This window comes from Pistacia vera, unplaced genomic scaffold, assembly GCF_008641045.1.
Source record: "Pistacia vera cultivar Batoury unplaced genomic scaffold, PisVer_v2 Contig820, whole genome shotgun sequence".
NCBI classification, from domain to species: Eukaryota; Viridiplantae; Streptophyta; class Magnoliopsida; order Sapindales; family Anacardiaceae; genus Pistacia; species Pistacia vera.
The window spans coordinates 1032855-1059859 of NW_022196691.1; the positions used below are offsets into that span (position 1 = coordinate 1032855).

The 27005-nt window shown below is 39.1% G+C and overlaps 1 protein-coding gene across 1 annotated transcript; it reads right to left on the reverse strand.

Annotated features, from left to right (window-relative positions):
* Positions 1–3794: 3794 nt before the first annotated feature.
* On the reverse strand, positions 3795–5648 carry LOC116117724 (glucan endo-1,3-beta-glucosidase-like). The gene is made up of 4 exons (XM_031403738.1): positions 5178–5648; positions 4493–5065; positions 4121–4403; positions 3795–4016 (listed from the first exon to the last, which is right to left on the reverse strand). Exons 1-4 carry the CDS (start codon positions 5634–5636, stop codon positions 3994–3996), a joined length of 1338 nt encoding a protein of 445 aa, XP_031259598.1. The 5' UTR covers positions 5637–5648; the 3' UTR covers positions 3795–3993.
* Between the last annotated feature and the right edge of the window lie 21357 nt (positions 5649–27005).

Sequence of the window (27005 nt, forward strand, 5' to 3'; positions counted from 1 at the left end):
AAATAAAAGTCCGAAATAAAATTATTATTTTTATTTAATATATAATATATATTTTTATTTTTATTTAATATATACATATATAAAACTGGTTCAAAAAACTGGTTCAAAAAACCGGTTTCGATTAACCATTTTATATTTTTTCCCAAACCAAAAATCCGGTTTTTTGAATTTTTCGAACCGTTTTTTCGGTTCGGTTCGGTTTTTGCATTTTTTTAACACCCTTACTTGGTTGGGGGTAATCCTTCATTACTGAGGTAATCTCATCTTATATTACTTGATTATCACGTTTGGTTGACAAGTAATATAAGATTTTGGTAATCTTCTAAAATCAATAGTCATTATTGTTGGTTGTATAGGAGATAATCTGATTACCTTCATTTTCTTAAGATTACTTGGTAATCTTATTTTTGTTACAAATTTATCCCTCACTATTAAAATTTTTGGACAATAATGCTCTTGTTTTAAAAACAATTTACAAAAATACTAATGGACTATTTTATCTTTATATACAAATTTTTTAGGATATAAATACCCCTTGGCTTTAAAAAAATTACCCCGCCAATGGTCGACAATTGGCCACCACCGTTGGCTGTCGGACACCAACGTCGGAACAGTGCACGACCGGTCAGATCTGGTCAGCCTCGCACCTATCTGGCCGTTTCCATAAACTACCAGATCATCATAGATCTGGCCGGAAACAACTAGAACTATTATGGCTATTTTTGACCAAAACTACGGCCAAATTCTCTGGCCGTCAATGACCAAAACTCTAGCTGTTAACAATGGCCAATTTTAGCTAGATTGGCTCACGGCCAATCAGATCTGGCCAGTCATGCACCATTCTGACCACAATTGCCAGATTAGCAATATCTCAAATGTAGCAAGTTAAAACAATTATTCAAAAAATAATAATAATAATAAATAATATTATATTAATAATTAAAAATAAGGGCAATTTAGTAAATTATATAGCATACCGGACAATTTATTCCTCTCAACCAAATATATTAATATAACATACCCATCAATTTATTCTAACTAACCAAACACATTTCCTAACATTTATAGTAATCTTCAAAGTAATCTATCTTTCCACTGACATATCATTCCTAGTAATATTACAACATTTCATGAACCAAACACACCCTAAATACATATAGCAAGGAACATTGATGGATTGGAATGAATTTTTTTTCTTTTACAAAAATATGGTTAAGTTTAAATGAATTTATTTGTATGTTTTATCAAAAAAATGGAATCCATAAAAAATTAATTACACAAAAATTACCCAATAAGTTAACATATGAAACTAAACTATTCATTACAAATTATAGATGTCATATTATTAAGTTAATTTGTTTATCATAACATTAATTTATTTTAATTAATAAAGACAATATTATAATCTTTTATTTAAATTAAAAATTAAAAAATGTTCAACTAGTCAACATCGTCGAACGACAACTACTCTTCACACTTGTGGCATGATGTCATGCACAACGACCGTGTCTGCCGACCGTCGCATGTCCAGTAGCCAATTATCAATAATGGTCAAAATCTTCCCAAATTCACAAATTATTGGCCAACTTTTCACGTGTCAGTGATATCAACATATGCTCAACTATGACAGAGATCAGTGTTCTGGAACCCAGATCGAATTGGACCAGCCAATTCGACTGGTCCGACGGGGAACTAGCCCCCTCTTTGGTTTGAAAACACTCAACACCCGATATTAGCTTATGGCTCGGATTGGACCGGCTTTAGATCAACGAAACAGTAACGAATCGCTGGTTTGACCAGTTCGGTAGCTAACCCGAGTCACCAAATCCCTAATTTCGGCAACTTCTTTCCTGATTCTAGCAACTTCTGATGCCAACCATCCCACTTGACACCATCATCAACATCACCTTCATCTCCACATCAAAAGCCCCCATCATCCCAAACTCTGATTAGCTACTGATCATCATCGCCACCTCTTGTTTAGTTCACAAAAACTTAATGTCTTCCTCCCTGATTCTTGCAGCTTCCCGTGCATCCCACCTAACACCACCATCAACATCTTCATCTCCACATCGAACCCCAATCATCCAAAATTCTGATTGGCCGCCGGTCACCAACATCGCCACTTGGCTGCTTCACGGTTTCTTGCCCAAATCATAAAGGTGTCTTTGCTGGATTTCAAACTTGTAGAGACTGATACGTAATTTTGCACTGGTGTTTGCAGGATTTCAAACCTACTGGACATGCTGACTCACCGATCTGACCGACCGATCCAACCAGTCGAAATGGGCAACCCGAGAATGTCAAGGGGCGATCCGAGTTTCAAAACTTTGCAACAAATATAGCAATTCTTCAAAATGATAACGAAGTTGGTGACTGACTAACCGTGCTGACAACGATGGCAATGTAATAACAGGGACAAAACAATAAATAAATTTTTGAATATTTTAATTAATAAATATTATAATATAAAACGATCAAAATTTGGGCTCCTTTGGTTCACTTTTTTTCTGTACCATATTCTACTCTCCTATCCAAATACATTTTTGTTTCAATATTCAAAATTCTCTTCAAAATACAATATTATTCTAATATTTAGATTACTTTTAACCCTTTAGATTTGTTAATTTAACTACACACCCCCAACAATAAAAGTTTATAAATTGACAAAAACACCCCCACCCACCCACCAACCCATCCACCCACCCATCCATCTATATTTGCCAGATTCTGGCCACCACCATCAGAAGGTGGGTGAAATCTATTGTAATAGCACACTACTGGCTAGATATGGCTTGTAGTACGCTGATCTGGCCTTTTCGATCTGGCCTTTTCCGGTGGATCTGGCCAGATCTTTTGGCCGTTGACGATGGCCATATCTTGACTATCATTTGGCCATCAACGACGATCAAGATATGTTTGTCAACGACGGCCAAGATATGACTATCAATGACGACCAAGATATGACTATCAACGACGACTAAAAGATCTGGCCAGATCTGGTCGTGGCCCTTTCCGACCAAATCCACAATGGATCTGGCCGAAAAAAACTAGATCGGTGCACTACCAGCCAGATCCAACCAGTAGTGTGCCATTACGTCATTTCTGACCACCTTCTAGCAGTGGTGGCCGAAATCAGGCAAATGTGGGTGGATAGATGGGGGTGTTTTTGTTAATTTCTAAACTTTTTTTTGTTAGGGATGTTTAGTTAAATTAACAAAACTAAGGGGTTAAAAATAATCTAAATATTTTCAGAAAATGCTATTATAAAATGTACAAAACACTTTTCAGAATACTACTTAACTCAACTTTTTCTAAAAGTCTATTCTAAAAACTTTCAAAATAGTGAACCAAACGGGATGTAAATAAATTACTACACAGGTAAAAATAGGAATTTAAATTTCAAACAGGAGCAAGGAGGAATTTCTACCCTTTCCTTGCCTCTTGAATTTGGGACGATTGCCCATTTCCAAGTTTAAAGAAATGGGGTACCAAGAAGATCACCGTCTCTTAAAAATCTTACCCAAGTAAACAAGGGAACGGGTGATTCTCATTGTTTAAAAGAGAAGTAAACATGGCCTTAAATATAATACCTTATTAATTAGTATCATTTAATATCATTTAATATAAAGTATTAAGATGTTAGATAAATTAATGAATTAGAATTTAGTTCAATTTCTTCCTGGAATCTTTGTTTAGTTGTTATAAGAACGGCCGGAATATGTATTCAAAATTTCAAACGAGTATAGAAAACTATTTTAGCAGCTGGCAATTGTAAAAGAACATAATCACCATGAACAACGCTAATTCTTTTATTTAATAAATGATTAGTACAGTTAATTGTTAAAGTAATTGAAGTCAAAGCTGAACTACACACGTCTTTACTAAAGAAAACCAATTAATAAACATCATGCTGCGCATAAATAACACTTCTCTAAACGTAATCCACTGTTAATAAAGCCGCCCATCTCCCCATCTGCCAACAGGATCTCTCTAGTAGAAACAGTTGCCATAGCCTGTACTCAGAAAACATATAAAAATAGAACAAATCAATAAATATTTTAATTATCAACTTAGTTTAATAAAAATGCCAATTAAAAGAATGATATAGCAGTCTTACTTGGATTTTGAGTGGTAATGACACCGGTGCCACCAAAATCGCAGTTGAAATCTTGGCGGCCATGAAAATTGTAGTAAGAATTCATGATGAAGGCTGCGTGAGAACGGACAGTGTTGGGATCAAAACAAGCTCCACCAGCTTGAATGGGCTTGCAATCTATGCCCTTGCTGCACACATACTCTATGTTTGCTTGCAACGCTTTATCATCAGCTTCTGCTTTTGCTACACAATATTTCTTGCCAGCTATTGGAGATGGTTTTTGTGTTGGTGGTGTTAATGTAACCTAAATAAAAAATATATATATATAAATTAAATTCAATAATAAAATGTTAAAGGTAAAGAAAAAATGACAAATAATGATCAAATTCGTACCTTCATAATTCCAGCATCATAAACTGGGGTAAAATCTGGATAAAACAACCCAAAATTCCTCTCAGCAGTTGGTCCGGGCTTAAGATTCTCATTAAACAAGCCGAAAATATAAGCTTCGAATCGGCGGTTGGGCATCAAAGGTGTTCCTCTCCTGGTCTTAACATGCCTAACTAAGCCCCAATTAAATGAACGTGCATTTTCCATAGTACAAGCCGGCTGATCCGGGTCTCCAGCCGAGGGCCAACCGGTCTCAGCCACCACAATGGGCACATCACCGTAACCAAGCCTTTTCATGGCGGAATATACAGCGTCCATTTGGGCATCAAACATGTTAAAGTATGTGATGTGAGTGTTCTTGTCATACAATCCTTGGTTGGCTTTAAATACCGCGTAGTTTTCCATCTTTGGCGAGTAGCCGAAATAAGGATATGGGTTAATCATAAAAACTGACTTGGTTTCGCGTAAGAATTGAAGCATTGGGGCTATTATTTGTTTGTCATAGCCAACTCTGAACCGCCCTTCACTTGGTGGCTCTGACGTCTGGAGAAAGCCTAGAGTATGCGGTGTTGAAACCTGCAAAAAAATTTAAATATGAATTGGCAATTTGGCATAATGTAAAATCAACTATCAAATATTAGAAACTCGTTTTCAGCTATATAAAGTTAACTAGTTATTGATAACTAACCTTGATATCTTTAAACCCAGCATCGACCAAAGCCTGGTTAAGAGTTTTCATAGCAAGAAGAAGATTATAAATCCATTCCTTAACAGCACTTTGTAGGATTTCATTACCAACAGCAACACGAATAATCTTTGTTTGTGGATAATAAGGAGCTATGTTTGCAGCAACCCATTGGCGAGCAGTATCGAGCTTAGTAAGAGCAGGAATATCACCGTTGCCAGCGGTTACCGTCACAGAAATGTTAGTGTTGGCAAAGCCACGAAGAATTTCAGGGTTTGTATCAAAGATTTTAATGCGATCAATATATGTTTTTGTCGCTAGAAAGTTAGCCACTTCAGCAGGCGGCGGAAGGTTGTTTCCCAACGTGCCATAGTTCACACCGATGGCGATGGCGGTGGCAGCGAGCTGGAGGATAAAGCTGGTGAGGAGGAGGAGGAGAGCTGTGGAAGAACTTTTAGACATATTTATCAGATGATGGACAACTTCTGAAGTGACTCTGAAAGGGAGAACTCTATTTATAAGACTAGTCAACGCACTAAAAATAGAGAAAGAATAAAAAAAATTACTACCTGGTTTATAATATTATACTTTTATTCTAAGCCTAAGTTAATACTTTTTTATGAGGATTAAAGCAAATTTATCACTAACTATTTTTTGTTCTATTTTATTTATCCACATAAACACTTTATCAGTACTAAATCAAAGGAATTGAGAGAGTAAGAAGCTTTCACTTTAACTACTATAAATCAGCTTTGCCTATCCAGGGACACAAAAATTAGGTTAGTTCAGTTTACCATAAGGTCAGCGAGGGAGCAGAATCCGGTAATTTAGTTATTAAATCAAAGTTTACTAAGGTTATAAAGTTAATTAATTTGTCTTTTTATATTTTTAATTAAGGATCTCATTTTTATATATCAATACATGTGATTTTTTGTTTCTCAATATAAATATTTAATTGCAAAGTATCGATAAACGCGTGAATGTGAAAGCAGGTTGTTATTAATTAATTTATTAGAATATTTTTTATGTATTTAAAATTAAGAGAACCCAATATATAAGTATATAGTATTTTAAAGCTAAGGTTTGGGCCTTCGAAGATGCTGCCTCAGGTGGTAGCCGACTAGCCGGGGATTAAAGCCAGGCTAGGCGGCACGAAAACTTGTTTGACCGAAAGAAATCTAGAATAAACAAAAGATATGCAGTGTGCTGGCTCTTAACATGTTCTGCATAATAAACAAGCTTTGTACTGTGGAAAAATTTACGAAATGGGCGTTCGATTTTGACACGTTACACGGTTTTATGCATGTCAGAAAGTTCAAAAGAAGGCCGCCACATTTTTTTGAATCTTTACACGTTATAAAAGAAGACTAAATTATTAGTTTTGTTGCAATGAATATCTGTAAAAAACGTGATGAGGACTAGCTTCTATATACACCCCACCTCTTCTTAAGTTCACTCATAATAAAAATTGGTCAGCAGGATTAATTCTTTTTAATGTGGGGGTACTTAAAAACTACTGGCGTGTATTTAGAATAACCTTTGACAACAGTTTGTAACTAAGGCTGAGTCATTTGGACCTAAGATTTTGAGGGCTTGTATATTGACAATTAGTATTGTTTTTAAACAAAAATAAATAAATAAATCATATGTATTAAAAAAACCAAATGTTTTTATTAAAATGCCATCGGAATCTTTCACTAAATTTAGTTTTCCTCTATTTCCAAAAAAGAAATGCAATATATAAAAACTTTTCATATGAACTGATGCCGCAACCTTATATGCTTACCACATCATCCATTTTAATAATTTTAAATCATTTAACCATATTATAATACATCAATTTGTATGAGTTAGTTTATAATTGAGTTTCTAAATATAATACATATTTACCCATTTTGAAAAACATCCAAATTTTGAGCGATTAATTTTACCTTTTGGCCTCTTGTATATATATTTGAACTAATATAACAAATTAATGTTTGTTACCAAATAGTACACTCCATTTTATAAATTTACAATTGCCAAGTTTCTACACAGAAAAATTGTTCATTGAACTGTTGTAGATTAGCCATAAAAAATGCATCCTTCCTAAAAGAAGGTCTTCCTCAGACATCATTGAATTTGTCAAGATTGAAAATTCACTTTTTCTGATAAATTGTCAGAAGGAAATCGCTTTACCAAAGGTGTTAGGATATCAGTTGTTGATACAGAAATTTGCATCAACTAGAGTGATCCGATCGACCTTGTCGGGATGAGAACCGATATGTGCGTGATTACAGCTAATCAACGATAAAAAATAACGAATGCAATAATGTAAATAATAAAGAGATTTTTAAAGTGGTTCAGCGAGATAAACTCTTGAGCCTACACCCAGTATGTTTGTATTTGCTGTGAGAGCTTACAGTTAGAGTTATATGAAAATTTTCTAACCCCTTTTTCATCGTTGTAGGGGATTTATATACAAGATTTGTAGAAAGGAAAGAGCGAAAATAAAGGGATTATAATTGATTCGAAATGCAATTCTAATATTCTCACGACTAGGCGTTATAATTGCACAGAGATTGATGTTGATCCAGTCTTCCCCGCAATATCTGGGATCTGAAGTTATCTAGGAATTGATTGAGTAATCATTCGGGTTGTTCGTGACTAGCTTGTGCTAGGTCGAGCTGAATGTCGATGAGCTTATGCTGGACTAGACAACCGGTGAAGTCGAGCTGATACCAGGTTGAGCTATATCCTCGCGATATCCCGAGCTTGGTGGAAAAATCACACCCCTAGTGTTTGAAGCTCGTTTCGAGCTTTGAAGACTATTGCCTGACATGATGCCAATCTCGGAATGATAATTGTTCCTCAGATGTGGGTTTGGTCGAGCTCATAGTGTTGAGCTCATGTCCGATCGACGTGTTTCACACTTGTTTACTGCCAAACTCAGAATATCAAAAGTTAGGGCAAACATGTAATTTCAATGTGATCATGTCGCATTAAATGCAACAGCCTTTGTCAATCACGTTTCATCGCACATGGGAGACTACAGCTGTCCACGCATGAAATCAAGGTGACATGCGACGATGGTTATCAGTGTAAAACTCTGACAGTTCGTTACCCCCAGCGGATGGTCGACATGTAGCCACGCCTAAAGGCTGAGATTGCTCAACAAATGAAGGGTCGAGATTCACTGCAACCCGACGGCTGCGATCAAACCCCACCCTTTCGTCTCCCATGCAAGCTACTATAAAAGGTGGAAAAGTCAATAGAATCCTAATTCAGTCCATGAAAGTGTTCTAGCATTCTTGTGCATTCTGCTGCTATTTTGTCGTTATCACGGCACTCTTTCTGGCACTTCTCTCACTCTGGTAAGGTTCTTTTCCCTTTCTTTGTTTGTTTTTCTGGTTTTCATGTCAAAGGGTGGTCATTGTAGTGGCCACATTGAGCATTTTAGGGTTTTTAGTAGGGTTTTTAGGTGGTCTCCAACAATCTTGGGTTTAAGAAGGGTTTAACGTTGTGGTCATTGAGTCCCTGAGTAAGTCGTGCGCTTTCGTAGTGTGGCGCGAGCTATCTTGGGTGCCTGATCTGGAAGCAAGTGTGAATTGGTTGCTGAATCTTTCGAGCTTTGACACATGTTCGCTTTTTTTTTTAGGTACCCAGAAGCAAGCTATTACCATGTATTCTTCTAGCAGTCACACAACCGATCGCATGTTTGATTTGCCTGTGGGCTCAGCTGTCCTCGGGGATTCAACCCCTAAGGTCTCTGAGGAGATCATCGTGGGAAGCTTAAACCCCGACGCGCCAGGCTCTTCTAATTGCGCTTCGATACAGTTGAGGTCAGGCCACGCGGTCTCCAGTCCATAGGTTATGAAGAGAGTCATAATCCTCGATTAAAGTCAGGGTTCTAGAGTGCATAAGAGTGACCTATGCGTCGCAACTTAATTTGATGGTTCCGGGGGCATATTCTTGGAAGAACCCCCTTGTCGGATGGGTGGCAACCTCTAAGACCCTCTTGAGATGTAGGGTATCTATTCCCCCTCATTGTTTTATTGATAACATGCTAAAACTGTTCTGCAAATTCATATGTCATTCTCATCAGTCTGTACATCGCATACATGATCGCAAATTGGGTGAACCATTTATCGAAGAGCTTGTCCATCTGTTGAAGAGCTTGTCCATCTGTGTAGGCTCAAGAAAGGGCAAGACCAGACTTACTACCTTTCCAAGGAGAGAAAGATATGTTTCAACGGGCTGGTCAACGTCCCGAATAAGGTCTCGCACTAGGACTCTCAGTTTTTCTTCTATGAGGCTCGAGAGACTGGCGCTTTCACATCAAACGCGAGTGAAACTTTGATTCCCCGCGTGCGCAAGGGTCACTTTCGAGCTTTGTATCTGAGCTAACTGAGTTGTTTTTGTTTTGCAGTTAGCATCGAGCAGAATTATCTTTATGCCGCGAGCTTGCAGAGGCTGCAGCGTTTCAGCGACCTTCCCAATTCTTAGCATAACATCAACGAGCTTCTCACACTTCCTCACCTGAAAGCGTAGGACTTTTGTCAGGACAAGACCAGATTCCTTACAATTTTTAAAAAAAGTTTAAGTTACAAATTGCTCGCGTTTATTTTCCCATGTAAATAGGTTGCTCACTGTTTGCATCCTTTCTTGCAGAGATGTAGACCAACAAACCGAAAGGCCTTAAAAAGAAAACAGCACCCTTGACGACTACCAAAATAGCATCGGGTGCTCTGGCAACGAAGTAGGCTGTTGACACTGCCGGCATGAAGAGAGCTAGTGGCAAGCTTGGGGCAGGCCCAAGCGCAAAAAAGATCGCAACTGTCCCAAAAGCAGTTGGTGGGAAGAGTACCTACAAGCCCTAAAAGGGGCTAGTGAAGAAAACACCCAAGCTAACTAGGAGTTCGAGAAAGCAAAAGGCATCCGAGCAACATGATGGCTTGGGCAAAAAGAAAATAAACGAGCAAACAAAAAGTGGTCGAGCAGCAAGTTGGCTCAGGCAATGAGATCGTCGTGCAGGCTAACGGCCAAAATATGACAACGGCTAAAGAATTGGCCAAGAAGAAGTCTGCTTCTGTGGTGAGGCAGGTGTTGTTGGGGGAAGCAAATTTAGCTTGTCTCAGCCGAAGAGTAAGAAAACAGGCGGAACGGCCCAAGTTGTGGTTGATGCGCTGATCGATTAACTCCCCGACCATATCAACGTTGGGGCTGCAGTGGCCAAGGATTGCATCACCCTGCCAACATTAGCAGTTGTCAGGGACTTGCCCCCTGCTCAGATGTTGGCTTTAACGTGCAGTTATGCGGCAAATGTACTGGTAGTTTGCCCTTCTTTTCTTTGCATGCTATCTTCGCCACTTGCTGACTTTTATCTTAACTTTTTAGGTTGCTATGGCAAGCAGGCTTCTGTACGAGGAGTGCAACACCACCCTAGAGGCACTCACAAGGGGTGGATGCTGGTTGAGACAGTGAAGGAGGATGCTCTGGCCAGGGTCAAGGTTGTAGAGAAAGAGAAAGAAGCAAAGCAGGTCAAGCTCGAACGGCTCAAGGAGGAAGTGGCGACCTTTGGGGTCAAGGAAAAGGAGTTCCTTTACAAGCTTAACGTGAGCGAGGCCGCGCAAGCCAAAGCTATACCCAAGGCAACTAAGGTTGAGAAGAACTTGGCCCAACAACATGGTGCCAATATCAAGTTAAACTTTGAGCTTTCATTGGCCCAAAAGGCTACCTCAGACTAGGAAGCCAAATTTAAGCAGTCCTTGTTCGACCTTACCTAAGAGACGGAAGGTTAACAGAAGGCCAAAGCTGATGCTGGACAACTCATGCTTCAAATTGAAGAGCTGAACGAGGCCATCACTACTCAATCCTAGCAGACGTCGGTCTTCCTTGTGCAAAAGCTATGGGAGGCTCACCCCTTGATCGACGTTTCTTTCTTCCGCAAGCTTATCAAAAGTAAGTCGAGATAATGATGGTCGAAGCCCAAGGAATGGCCTACGTGTACTCGAATGACTCCAAGGATGATGGCGAGGGTTAGGTAGAGGTCGAGGAAGACGAAAAGGAGATCGAGCTCAAGCTAGAAGTTGAGGATCCAGTTCCCCTTACCACACTTCCCCGACCGAGGCTCCCAACCTTGGAGACATCGTTGTTGTCCCTCCTATCGAGGAACCATCGCTTCCACCTAATGGCGAGCTCCTTGGATCAGTCAAGGATAACCCCCCTACTTAGGGATGAGACACAAGTCGAGTAACTCATGAGCTACTCGAGCTCAGCTCATTGGAAGCTTGAATTTGACTCGAAGCCAGTCGAGTTGAGCTTGAGCTTGAGTGGCTCATGAATAGTATCAAGCCAAGTTCAATCCGGGCTGAGCTCAGCTCATTAGGCTCGCGAGCTTAAACGAGCTCTAAGGACCAATTTGCAAGATTTCAAACTTTATTTTATTTTTAAGTTGTAAAAATGACAAACAACACCCATTCACACTTCAAACATAAACGATAAACCCAAATCAATTTGGGATTTTTCATTCAACTGAACTGAACCCTAACTCTAATTCCAATCGCTTCCCCATGTCGTCGTCGATGACGACTCAGCCATTACCATTCACCGCCACAGTCATCTCCACTTTCCAATCGCTTCCTTAGCTCTAAAATACCCAAACATCCCATTCGCTACCATTTTCATAAATCAATCATTCACACTGCTATAGTCAACTACTTCTCCGCTGCCATTCACTATCACCGTCATCTCCATCGTGTTAAAGCTCCTGCTCTAGACCCACATCCGTTGTTAAGTGAGTTTAAATGCATTTGTTAATTTTTTTTTTTAAGTTGCAGTTTTCATTTTGCATTATCTTTGTGCTAGAGTTGAAAGTTTGGATTTTGGAAGCTTTTTTGGATGATTTTGGTTGTAGACTTGCAGTTTTAGTTTTTTGGTTTTGTGTCACATTTCTATTGGAGTTGAGACTTGAGAGTTTCGGTTTATTGTTAAAAGAATTAGCTTCCACCATTTGTTATTTTTGTTGCAGTTGGAAAGAGACTAATTGGTTGCAGATTTTTATTGTGAAATAAAATTCTATATTTTATTGTATTGGCTTACATTTCAATTCATGGGTAATTGAAATGTAATACCACATATTAGTTGTTGTTCTAATCATGTTAGGCTTGCTTTGGTATTTATTTATTTATTTTTATCAATGCATGTTCCTTGTATTATATTACTTGCAATGAAGTTGACACCTTTAGCCTTTGATGGTTTAACTCAGGTTTTAGCCTTTAATGGGTTAATTTAGGTTTTACATGTATATTACATCTTTAAGTGAATTTATGTATTCTGGAAATGGAAACAATAGGGGTTCCTATCACTATCAGTCACGCTACACAGTTACAATCACATAGTCACATTATTCTTGTACTTTAATAGGTTGAAATGCATTCAATTACATATATAGTTGCTTGATTTTTATATTTCATACAAATGCTAATAGTTGTTTTATTCTTCCATTATAGGTATGGAAGGCTCATCTAGTAGCCGACCCATATTGATTGACTCAAGTTCACCAGTTCAAACCCCGACAGGTAATCCGGATCCAACTATAAGTGCAACTTGTGGTACTAGTCCAACTGTTCAAGAAGAAAATGATGATGTTGATAACCCATTTCAAAGGAAGAAAAGAGTGAAGACATCTTCTGTATGGGCAAAATTTAGAGAGGTTCTTCAACTCGACAATACGAAGAAGGCAGAATGCATCCATCGTAAGGCCAAATTGTCCATTAATGCAACTGGAAGCACTACTCAATTTGCTAGACATTTGAAGGGGTGTCTAAGGCGAAGGGTTTTCAATACTCAACAACAACAGTTGAACTTTCCAGTTGCAGATGCAATTGCACAGGTAGTTCGCTGCCTCCTCTTATAGCTAGGAAGTTTGAGATGGCTTGGATGAGGGAACTAATAGCGTAATGGGTGCTTATGCATGAGCACCTATTCAGAGTTGTCAACCAAGAGAGTTTTAATAATTTGCTAAAATATGGGACGCCTGGTTGGGAAAAAATATCACGCTTCACAAGTAAAAAGAAGGTATATGAAATGGAAAAGAAGAGGTTGAAGGCTGTTTTGAAGAATATTGATAGAATTAGTTTGACTACTGATATGTGGAATTCAAGTAATCAGAAACTTGAGTACATGGTTGTGACGGGGCATTGGATAGATACTAATTGGAGGTTGAACAAACGTGTGCTCAGCTTTGTTCGTTTACTGCCTTCTCGCAGTGGTGTCTAGATTGCTGATAGCATATTTAACTGTTTGCGGGAATGGAGAATTGAGAACAAAGTCTTCACGATATCAGTTGATAATGCGTCCATTAATGACATGGCAATCAAGGTTCTAAAGGAAAACTTTTTTGTAACCAATAAGCTTCTTTGCGGAGGAAAGTTGTTTCATGTTAGGTGTTGCGCCCACATATTGAATATAATGGTGCAAGATGGTCTTAATCAGATTAGGCACATTATCAAAGACGTCTATGATAATGTCTACTACATCAATCAATCGAAGAGTAGACTACAAATCTTTTCAGAAATTGTGCAGCAATTGCAGTTGCCTCACAGAAAGTTGATATTGGATTGTAAAACGAGGTGGAACTCAACTTATGAGATGTTGGCAACTGCACTAAAATTCTAAAGGGTGTTTACAAGATAGTTTGAAAGAGGCCAGCATTTCACTTCTTGTCCTCTTGATGAAGATTGGGATAAAAGAAAGAGAGTTTGTGAAATTTTGAAGGTTTTCAATGTTACCACTAACATCATTCCAGTGTCTGAATATCCAACATCAAATAGATTTCTTGTCGAGCTTTATAAGGTGAAAGTTTTGTTGGATAAACATGCTGAGGATGAAAATGAATTTGTGAGGACCATGGTGGGGAAGATGAAAGGGAAATTTGGTAAATTTTGAAGGGAGTGCAATTTGTTGATATCTATAGCTATTGTTTTGGACCCTAGGTGCAAAATGAGAGTGTTGGACTATGCTTTCCCCAAGATTTATGGTAATCTTGAAGCACGGGTTCATTCTTCAACAGTTTGGGATGCCTTGTATCAGTTGTACAGGGAATATGTGACCGACAGTCAATCATCCGCTGATCGACATATGTATACAACCAGACAGGTTAGGGGGAGTGGGAGTTGGAGTGGGAGTGGGAGTGGGAGTAGGAGTGGGACGAATGCAGATGATGACTCTTCTAGTTGGTCGGATTTAATGAATTATGTGGACGTAACTGAAACTATTGCCCCAGAAAAATCGGAATTAGAGTCCTATTTTGAAGAGTCATGTTATAAATGTCAGGTGGATTATGAGGCGTTCGATGCTTTAAAGTGGTGGCAAGCGAATAGTTTGAAATATCCAGTGTTATGTAAGGTGGCTCGTGATATACTTGCCGTTTGTATTAGCACGATGGCTTCGGAGGCTACCTTTAGTGCGGGAAGTAGAGTTATTGACAATTACCAATCTCAACTGTCTCCAAACACAGTGCAAGCACTACTGTGTGGAGGTGAGTGGTGTCACAATCTCCTCGGACTAACGAATATTGATGAAGTAAGTTTAATTAACCGTTAAATTATTACTGTTTTTATGTCTCGTTTATTTTGAATATTATTTTCGTTTATTCTGATTTTTTCCTATATATGTTTTAGACGGATGAGGAACCACTAGAGATTACCCTTCCTATCTCTTCATTTGAAGGGATTAAGTAGATTGTTTGACCCTCCAACATATATCCGCAGGTTTGTAAATATATAGCTTTTTTTGGGGACCAATTTTCAGGTTGTGTGCGTGAGGTGTGGGTGGTAATTTTTCTAGGAGAAGTTTATGATTACTGCTTTCACTAATCACATTGCATAAGTTGTTAAATATAATACTATCTAAGTGTGGAATAATTATGCACTTTTTTTTTTTTTTTTTAATTAGGAATGCTAGAAAATTCTGAAGTGTGTTATTTAGAAGGTGTTTTTCCTAGTAGATGTCTAAATTTTTTGTATGCATTTTGATTACATTACCTTAGGAGTTTCCTTTGGTTGTTTTCCAGTAGACAGATCATTTAATCTTTCTCAATCAGCTTAAAAACTTTACAAGAGATTTTACGGCTGGCAACATAATGTATTTATTATATTATTTAATTAGATGATGAATTATGTTGGTATCAATTCCTACTTATTAACTTTTGATGTTGGAAACTCACTGATTGGCAATGATCCTGAAAAGAGTCTATCGAAGACATACTCCAAAAACTATTACTTATTTGTTTAAGCAGCTAGCTTGATCTATCATGCTTGTGTTACCTATATGTCTGTTGAATGAGTGGTCTACATTTGGATGATATTCATACTAGGGAGATATCTTTTGGCCATCAATGCAATTTTTGTTATAAGTATTTTTTCTATAATAGTTTAAGTTGAGTTGGGTCTAGATCTGTGGCCATACCAGGAAAACTTTGGTATTTAGAGTAATTGCTTTTCCTTTTTTTTACTCCTAGTTTAATGAAGCCATATAGACTATGTTTCCAAAAGGAAAACATTAATTTGAGTTGTTATTCAATATAGATATTGAGGTTATTCAGTATTGCTTGTGTTTTTCAATTGTTTTGAAGTGATTAAACTATTTTGGTGTGACTAGAAATTCTGGGTTATTGACTATTGGAGTTTCAGAGTGATCTGGGTGGTTGTTTGTGAGTAATCTTTCGCAGGTGAAGCTTGGGGTTTGTATCAGAGGGATATTGTGATGTTGTTGTGTTGATTTTGATTTGGTGAATGGTGATTGCTGTGTTGATTTTGATTTGGTGAATTGCAAACATTTGACTTACAAAATATTTGCTTCCTTTGTATTTACACTTTGCAGGTGGGAGGCCTGGCTTTGGGTGGCTTTGGTGCCTTTATTCTACTTTGGGTGGCTTTGGGTTTTTCTCTCCTTGTCTTCTCGGATTTTGTTGTCCCAAAGTCTATATTTCTTGCTTTAGTTTTATGCTCTTTTGTCTTTGTATATAGCTTCATGGAGTATACTTTTGTGTTTGTATATAGCTTCATGGATGTATTTTTGGGTTTGTATATAGCTTCATGGATGTATTTTTGGGTTTGTATATAGCTTCATCTGTTTGGACATAGGCACATAGCTTCATGGAGTGTACTTTTGGTTTGTATATAGCTTCATGTGTTTGTACAGAGCTTTATGGAGTGTCCTGTCTAAGTGTCTAGTGTCTACCCTTTTGTAGTTGTACACTTGTGTTTGTGGAAGAAATGCATAGTACATATGTACATCCAAAAAATATATCAAACAATTGTAATGCATATTTCATTTTATGTTTTAAAAGATTGTTGGTGTTGGAAATTGAAGATTGTGTTGAATTATGGGCGAGTTTTGCCTTCAGATTACAGCTTCTTTTTGGTTCACGAGCAATCTTCGAGCTCAATCAGGCTCGAGTGAACCTTATTACTCGCGAGCTCGAGCTCGAACACTGATATTGAAGCTCGACCAAGCTCGACTCGCACTCGAGCTCGTTACTATTCATCACAAACCAAGCTCGAGTACCAAGATACTCAGCTCAGCTCGGCTTGTATACATCCCTACCCCTACTCTTCCAGCTACTTGAGAGATTGTTTACTTTTTTTAGTTTTTTTTTTTTTTTTTTGTCGTCACTTTTTCTCTTTTTTTTTTTTAAAAAAAAAATGTAATAGAACTTTATCAATGAAATAGAATTTTTCAACATGTCCCTGTCGAGTAAAGATTGTTATATTTCTGAGGAGTTATTTCATTAATTTGTCCTAGTTAGACTTGTAACAGAAGATTTGAATTTGCTCTAAGTTAGGCGTAGCTCGCTTCTTGAAGAGCTTTTTTGGATGTGTGCGAGGAAATCTTTTGCAACAAGCAACTCTGATTTTGGATCAGTTGTCTGTATCAAATTTTGGTCGTTGGCTTAAGGCCGATTTCCTTCGACATGTTTTTTTCTTGAATTTATCATGTTTAACTTCGTCGACTTAGGACGTTTCATCCTTAAAGAGTTGGATTTTGGCGTGGCTTTTGAGATAAATAGCCTTTTCTGGACTCTTGACTTTGAGTTTTCTTTTTGGAATACCATCGCATAGGTTGCGATTTACGGGTCGGTGAATAGTTGCTTACGAACTAAAGACATTAATTACAAGCAAAGAAAAATCATGAATAATATCTCTTTTATTGATCAGGCGCTTTGGCTGTGAACGGCCATACAACGGATTAAAAAGAGAAAAATAAGTGAAACCCGAGCTGCTTATTGGTAATACATTTGCAAGTGCTTCGCATTCCAAGCTCGCATTATTGCTTCGTCATTGAGGCATTCCAGGTGGAATGACCCTGGTGCGAGCTTTTCAAAGATCCTAAAAGGACCTTCCCATTTGGGTCCAAGTACCCCCAAGTTCGGGTTTTGGATACCTTGGATGACCCTTCTGAGGACCAGATCGCCCACTTCAAAGTCTATATTTTTTACTTTCGTATTGAAGTATCGTTTGACTCGCTGCTAATATAAGGTAAGCCTTAGCTAGGACTTGACCTAATGTTCTTTGATTAGGTTCAGCCTCAAGCGGAAAAGGTCTTCGTTTGTTTCCTCGTCAAAAATTCTCTTAGGAATCAGTTGATCCCACTTCAACCAGGTTCATTGCTTCACACCTGTTTGATAGAGAGAATGGGGTTTTACCTATCGAACTTCTAGTTGTCGTCCTATAGGACCACAAAGCTTCGGACAATTCATCGACCCATCTCCCCTTCAGGGTGTCGAACTTCTTCTTAATAGTGTGCTTGATGACCTTGTTCACAGCCTCTACCTGTTCGTTGGCTTGAGGACGATAGATAACGACGAAGCTCTTCTTGATGCCGAGCTGCTTATAGAAGGTTCTGAAGTCTTCACTATCGAACTATTTTTTGTTGTCGGTTATTATCGTGTGGGGAATTCCAAACCGACAAATAATGTGTTTGTAAACAAAGTCCTTTAGCTTGTTTGACATGATCGTTGTCAGGGGCTGGGCCTCAGCCTACTTAGTAAAATAGTCCACAACTACTACCGTGAACTTAACGCCTCTCTTTCCTTGAGGTAAAGGGCCGATAAGGTTGATGCCCCATATTGCAAATGGCTAGGGATTTGTCAGAGTGGTCAATTCCAGTGGTGAGGCTCACGTAATATCTATGAATCTCTGGCATCTGTCACATCTTCGAACATAATCTGCTGCATTGCCAAAAATTGTTGGCAATAATACCCTTGGTGAAGTACTTGGTAGGCTAGAGATCTGCCTCCAGCACGGCTGCCACAAATTCCCTCATGGATCTCTCTCAAAACATAGTCTGCGTCTTCATGGTCAATACATCATAGCAACGGTACATTAAACCCACGTTTGTACAGTTTATCATTGATGAGCGTGTACCGAACTACCTTGGTGCAAGGTGTTCTGGCTTCGGTTCTCTCCGCTGATAGTGTATCATCCCTTAGCTATGTGGTGATTACATCCATCCAACTATATCTCTGACTCATAGTTAAAACCGAACCTTGTGAGGCGGAGATGCTTGGTCCAAGGAGGAACTTAATTGGGAGGAATTGGCTTTTTCCTAGTTCATTGCAGAAGCTAAGCGGGCTAGTGCATCTACTTGCAAGTTTTTCTCCCTTGGGATCTGGAGAATTGTAAAGGATCTGAACTACTTGAGCTCGGCTTCCACTAATTGGAGATAGGCGCATCCTGTCTTCCTTCGCCTGATATTCCCCAATTATTTGATGGACCACTAGCTGTGAGTTACTATAAATCTTAATGGATTCTGCCCCCATTTCTTTGGTGAGGCGAATCCCTACGAGCAACGCCTCGTACTCAGCCTCGTTGTTGGAGGCAGTGAACCAGAATCTTACTACAACTCTGATCGGGTTTCCCTTTGGACTTTTGAACAAGAGCCTTGCTCTTGCCCCTTTCTCATTCGAGAAGCCATCTACATACAAAGTCCATTGCCATAAGTAGTCGAGTTCCGTCTTCTATTGTCTGATTTCTCCCAAGGTGTCTGCCCCTGGTGGACTTAATTCATCTTCTGGCTGGTAAGAGAATTCGGATATAAAATCTGTCAAGGTTTGACCTTTGATTGTTGTTCTCAGAACGTACTTGATATCGTGTTGGCCCATCTCCATTGTCCATTGGATCAATCTACCCGATGTCTTGGGCTTCTGCATGATTTTCTTTAGTGGGAAATTTGTTAGCACGTGGATGGAGTGCGCCTGGAAATAGGGTTGTAGCTTCTTAGCAACGATGACAAGGGCGAATACGAGCTTCTCTATCTCTGCGTATCTTGTCTCTGCGTCAAGCAGTCTCTTGCTCACATAGTATACCAGCCACTGTACTTATCCCTCTTCACGTACAATGTCGCGCTAATAGTGGACTCTGATACCAACAAATATAGCAGCAACGACTCACCTTGGATGGGCTTTGACAGTAAGGGAGGCTGTCTCAGATGTTTCTTCAGCTCCTGGAATGCTCTTTCACACTCCTCTGTCCATTTGAAATCTTTCTTCCCCTTCAAAGTCTCAAAGAACGACAAACACTTGTCTGTGGCTCGGGAAACGAATCTGTTGAGTGCAGCCATACGCCCTATCAAGCTCTGCACCTGTCTTATGCTGGTCGGGCTTTTCATGTCGAGCAGAGTTTGAATCTTCTCCGGGTTGGCTTCTACACCCCGTTGGTTTACAAGGAAGCCCAAAAATTTTCCCAAGCTCACCCCGAAAGCGCATTTTAAAGGATTGAGCTTTATTCGGTACCTTCTGAGGATGTTGAACATTTCCCCCAATTGCTTAATGTGGCTTTCGATGACCTTTAATTTGATGAGCATGTCGTCGATGTATACCTCCATAGTATGGCCAATTTGGTCGGCAAACATCTTGTTCACCAAGTAATAGGTCGCCCCCGCATTCTTGAGGCCAAATGGCATAATCCTGTAACAATAAATTCCACAATCAGTAATAAAAGAAGTATATTCTTCATCGGGCTAGTACATCGGGATTTGGTTATATCCTGAGCACGTATCCATGAAGCTGAGTAGTGTATTTTCTACTGTCACATCTACTAGCTGATCGATCTGTGGTAGCAGAAAGTTGTCTTTGGGACAGGTTTTATTCAGATCCGTAAAGTCGAGGTAAGTCCGCCACTTGTCATTTGACTTCTTGACCAGGAATGGGTTGGCAAGCCAGTTCGAGTACTTGCCTTCTCTGATGAATTTGATTTTTAAGAGTTTGTAAACCTCATCCTTGAGCGCTTGTGAGCGATCTGCATCCATAGCCGTTCTTTTCTGTCTTATGGGCCGAGCTTGAGGGTCGAGATTCAACCTGCGGCATATTACCTCAAGGCTGATCCCAACCATATCCACGTTGTTAGAGTTGGTGCTTTAGAGCCAATCAATTATTGTAAAATTGATGGTTTGTAATAATGTTTATTAATCAATAAAAAGCACTTTTCTTCTATATCATGTAAATCATAATTACGTGTATTGAAATATGTCCTTAGGATGGTGGAACCGTGACGAGGATATCAAGTATTTCAAATCTTGATAGTGAGAACCCTATGATCACATATGGTGGCCATTCTAGAAATGTCTGTAGCCCCAATATTATTCTAACTAAGGATACAGATAATACGGTAAGGTTATCATAGTGTTGAACGACCTTGTCGAAAGGCAGTGACTAATCTCACTTGTCAAGGTTGTTTGCCGAAAACCTGGTGCAACACATAGGTGTTTGTTGTAGGCAAGTTCACTAGACTAACCCACCAGAGGATTTCATAGAGATGGTAACCCCAATGTCTATGGAATAAATTCTCTAACGAATGATGGTACATGTGATCCTTAGACTTGAGATCACCGGAGCGCCTTGTGCACCGATTGGTGTAGTTTGACACTAGCCTAATGTAGTTCTATTCAGAGCTATCAATATGGTAGTGATTGGCTGCATTAAGAAGTGTATCGAGACTATGGTGGATCAACAAAGGATTCATCACTCTTGGGTATGAGAAAAGTTATATCACAGCGCAATTCAATGAATGGCAATGACACTAAAGCTGTGGCCACAGTGGGATTGAGTTGTTGCTCAATCCAATTTATTATTCTGGTCATTGGTCCAGTAACTGAATACAAAGATATCGAAGATAACTGAGATTGATACTATTTATGTACCTCAGCCTCGATGAGATAACAGATGATGAAATGATCAAATTGCAAGGTAACCATATCGCTGATAGGCAAGCTGTTTCGCTGAATCCGAATCTATCAAGTGGCCATGATGCCTTGCTAGAGGCCAATCTTGGTATGTATTTAGTGAGAAGATTGATTAGTGTCAATCGCGAGACTACTCACTGCTGATATGATGAGAAGCATTCGGGTTACACACATAAAAGACATATTAAGGATGAATTGGTGAGAAAATGTATTTTCATCATTTATGATGGAAAAGAAGTCTTCGAGTCACACACATAAAAGACAAATTAAGGATGAATTGGTGAGAAAATGTATTTTCGTCATTTATGATGGAAATGATATTTTCATCTTTTGAGATGAAAGGGCATTTTGGTAATCTAAGGATGAATTGGTGAGAAAATGCATTTTCGTCATTTATGATGGAAAGGATATTTTCATCTTTTGAGATGAATAGGCATTTTGGTAATCTCACAGTGCAATTAAATTTGCTGATGTCGTTACCTATATTTAATTTCAATTTCATATTGAAATTAAAATTAAAATTAGTGAGATTATGTATTTAAATATATTCATATATTTAAATATTATATATATATATTATTTAATATTAATATTAATGAAGATAATATATATGAAATATGAAATTCACATTTGAATTTAAATATATATTCAATATTAATATTTGATGATATTAATAAAGATAATATATGAATATGAAAATCATATTTGAATTTGAATAAGATATCATGTGGATTATTACCTTGTTTGGTAATAAGGATTTACTATTCTAGTCATGGAATAAATTTATTCCTAACTAGATTAGGGTTTTAATTTTTGTTGCATATAAAAGGCAACTTAAAATTAAAATAAAATTGGAGAACACATTAATTAAATCTAAGCCACTCACCTCACTCTCTCTCACGTTTTTTCCTTAGTGGAGAAGAGAATTTTTCTTGAAGAAAAATTATTCATTCTTTTTGCTTGTGTGTCTTGCTAGCACTTGAGACCGTAAGTCGATCGTCATCCTGTCTTCGTGTAGATACCGAGAGTTCACTCTAATTTTAGAGTGGGAGCAATTCATATCAATTGTAGGAGCCTCCAAACGCTGGTATGAAATCTGGAAATTTTATATTCAATATCATTTCATATGTAAATAACATAAATCGGGTATAAGGTTCTTGGGTTCAATCTTGTTAGGGATTTTATTTTTGTTTTTTGTTGCATAAACCCCACCAACAACTAACATGCGTGCACCCACGTGAACACATCGAGGTTCTTCTTCAGCAACCCCACCAGATTATCTGTCATTTCTCCGATCAAACTGTTGCCAATTTTCAGCACACGAGTTGGATCTTCGTCGCTGACACTTATTTCTCGCAACTCTTCAGTTGACCCTGCTGCGGGCTCTTCTCTATGGATGAGAGGATCTATAGTATCCTCGAGTGGTCAGGGGTTAGGCTTGGATTCTATTATGACCATTGTTCTCGGGAGCGGCCATTTTTGTGGTGTATGTATGGTCTAGTTGTAACATTCTCGAGATTCCTTTCTATAATCCCTAATCATCGCGACTCCCTTAGAAGTCAAAAACCTCATTGCTTGGAAGCGCACTGATGTGACTGCACTTAAATCATTCAAAATAGACTTTCCAAGGATGACATTGTAGGCGGTTGGGCATTCTACCACTAGGAATTCGGTCATCATCGTCCTGATCTGGAGCTCTGCCCCTAGAGTCATGGGAATGTCAATCGTTCCCTTAGGAACCAAGCTGTCCCTAGTAAACCCATAGAGCGGTGAAGGGCACGCCCTCAAGTCTCTCTCTGTAAACCTCATTCCTTGAAAAGCTTCCAAGAAAATGATGTTCCTTGCACTCTCATTATCGACCATCACCCTTAACACTTTGGCGTTGCCGATTTTGGCCACGATCACAATCGCGTCATTGTTGTGACAAGGGGATTCTTCGCATTCCTCGATTGTGAATCCTACTACCTCACTATCTTGTCTAGGCCACTTAAGTGGCTTTTGTTCGCAGTTCATTATCTAAGATGGGACCGAGTTTGTTCTGGCCTCTCAAGCATACTGCTCACGAGCACGCCTTGAGTTCCCCGCTATGTCAGACCCCCCGTAAATCATGCCCACCAAGATGTCATTAGGGTTCGACGGGGCTTGCGAGACCTAGTTCTGAATCTGGCTTTGGCCTTGGTTATTTTGCTCATCAGTATTTTCGCGAGTTGGTGTCGCCTTAACGAATTCCTTTAGGTGGCCCCTTCTAATTAGGTCCTCAATGACGTCCTTCAAAGCTCGACACTCATTTGTGTTGTGGCCAACATCGTTGTGGTATCGGCAGTACTTTTGCCGATCTCTTCGACCTAGAGCCCCCTTCATTCTTTCTAGACCGAGCAATCTTTTCGCCTCATGGGAGACTTCGTAGATGTGGGCAATGTTGTGAGTAAGAAAGGTGTATTCTGCATACCGCGGGAAAGGCTGCCTGTCTCCATGATTATCTATTCTCTGTCTTTTTTAGACCTTGTTGCCATCCCTATCATTGTGGTCCCGCGCTTATCCGATGGACGATCTTATCGCCTATCCGGGGCTCCTCGCATCGGGCTTTTGGCCTGTACTGCTAGCTAGCTTTCTACCCTCTGGTGCTTTACAATCATTTGATAGAACTGAGCCAAGCTTACGTGATCTTCACTTTGGAGCTCTTTCCATAGCTCCGTGTTCAGTCTGATCCCTATAATTAGCAAAGTTTAAATGGACTCCTCGAGGGCATCCGCGAACTTTGCTTACTCATTCTAGAACCTCATTAAGTACGAGGTTAGTGTTTCATCTCTCTCATGACGAATGTTACTCAAATAGCTAAGCAGCATCGCGAACTGCCTCCTCGCTTGAAATTGCTGTAAGTACAACAAGGAGAATTATTGCCAACAGTTGATGGAGTTCGCCTTGAGCCTCTTATACCACCTCTTGGCATCCCCCACCAATGTGACCATGAAGCATCGACATTTCGCCAAGTCATAGACCTGGTGTAGCTCCATCAGGTTATTGAAATTGTCGAGGTGGTCTCTAGGGTCCCCTCTCCAGTCAAACTTACTCTCTGACGCCTTGAATCCTTGTAGAAGCGGGGGTTGGCGAACTTCCTCTATAAAAGGGGAACTTACTATTTCCTCCACCGTGCCATTCTGACGGGCTCTCAGATCGTCGAGCATTTTTTGTACACTATCTAAGTCTTCGTTGTGGTTGCCCTGATGGGCTCTGTTCAGTCTCACTTCAAGCAAATGGGTTTGCACATCTGTTGCTTGCAAGGTCCCTCTAGTGTACGCGTTGATGCGTGAGGTTGAGTCATGATGGCTGGGCTGATAAGTGTTATCATGCTCATCAGTGCGTTGCTCGTGAGGTCGATTATAACTGAAACATCGGTCATTGCCAGATTGACGCACTTGGCTCGTCTCATGAGCCTGCGAAGATTGATCTTGTCTTGGGCATGGGTTAATACCGGCATGCTAATGCTGGGGATAATGTCAAGCATCTCGGGGGTCATCGTTGTCTTCGCTTTCCTCTGGCGGTTGCTTCTCTGGTTGCCTTCCGGGGTTGGTCTACCCGTGGGATTTACGCTCATGAATGGAGTGCAACTTGTGATGTCAGGGGCGTTGGTTGTCTCTCGACGCCGACGAAGCAGGTCGACCACCTGCAGAATTCATACCTGTTGGTAGGGGTGTTCAAAAGAACCAGTTAAAACCGGAACCGGTGGGTACCTTGGGTTTGGTTCCGGTTCCTACCCAGAACCAATCGTCAACGAGTAGGTTCCGGTTCCAAATTTTTGGAACCGTTACTGTGCGGTTCCGGTTTCGGTTCCTATAGTTAGGAACCGGAACCAGAACTAGGGACCGAAGCTAATATAAAATAAAATTAAAGATTAGGGGTGTTAATAAAAACTTTTATAAAAAATTTAATGTGAATACATTTATATTTATATTTCATAACATTTAAAGTAAATTGGTTTGAGTTTTGAGAATCTACCTTTACAAAGTAATGGAGTTTGTAATTTTGAATTTATAATTTGTAATTTTATTTTTGTTAACAAGTGCCAGATGGGGGGTATTTGTAAGTTTTTAAGGGTTTTTTTGCCATTTTTAAAACTTTTGGGTGATCATATAATTTTACAGGGTACCCAGAACAGGAACCGGAACCATTGTTACAGGTTCTGGTTCTGGTTCTGGGTACCTAGGAACCGGAACCGTCAGTTCCGGTTCTGGTTCCAAATTTCAAGGAACCGTCAGTTTTGGTTCTGGTTCCGGTTCCAGTTCCTTCAAAATATGTAGGGTACCCGGAACCGAACACCCCTACTTGTTGGGGTGGCATTGGTGAAGCATGGTTGGTTGAGGTTTTGGGCAGTTGGTTGCTGATTCCTCAGCTCAGCCACGTTTTGTTGCACCGCTTGTGCAACCATTGTTTTGATCATCTCCACTATCTAGTCGCTGGTGGTTTGTGACGTGTTAAGTTGGCAGCACAAGCAGTCAGCATTCTGTTGCACTTTCTGGTGGGTGGTTTCCACATTTTCAAGGTTTCTGGTGGTGGTCTTTGATCTAGTGTGCACCATTGTGGGTCTGGATTGAGTTGGTTGTTGTGACTGTTCGCCTGAATATCTGAGATGTTGACAGAGGTTTGGCCCCTCCTTCTAGCGCCAAAATATTGATACAGAAATCTGCACCAACTAGAGTAATCCGATTGACCTTGGCGAGATCGGAACCGATATGTGCATGATTACGGGTAATCAGCAATGAAAAATAACAAATGCAATAATGTAAATAAAAAGGAGATTTTTAAAGTGGTTTAGCGAGATAAACTCTTAAGCCTACGTCCACTGTGTTTGTATTTGCTGTGAGAGCTTACAATTAGAGTTATATGAAAATTGTGTAACCTCTTTTTCATCATTGTAGAGGGTTTATATACAAGATTTGTAGAAAGGAAATAGCGAAAATAAAGGGATTACAATTGATTCAAAATACAATTTTGATATTCTCGCGATTGGGCGCTGTGATTGCGCATAAATTGTTGTTGATCCAATCTTCCTCGTAATATCTGGAATCTGAAATTATCTAGGAATTGATTGAGTGATCATTCAGGTTGTTCGCGACTAGCTTGTGCTGGGTCGAGCTGAATATCTATGAGCTTATGCTAGGTCGGACAACCGGTGAAGTCGAGCTATATCCTCACGATATCCCAAGCTTGGTGGAAAAATCACACATAATATCGGTAAATTTATTAGGTCAGAAGAATGATGATGTATCATATTATATAATCTTGTAAGAAACATGCAATTAAAAAGGTTGGAAAACCGTTTTTCTAAAGGTAATATGCTGTTGGTATGCTTATTAAGAATAATCTTGTAGAAACATCCAAGAGATCATATAGTCACTGAAAAATTGATATACTAAACTTCATTTTATTTGGATATATTTAATTTATAGCTCTTTTATGAATGTTTCATCAAATAATGTATTTATAAGTTTCATATATCGTTATGATAAAACAATATAGACTTGAGATAATAACACTAAAAATAAGTGCTCCATTTGTTAGAATACAAATTAAAGGTTGTTTTTTTTTTTTTTCATTTTTCTTCTATTT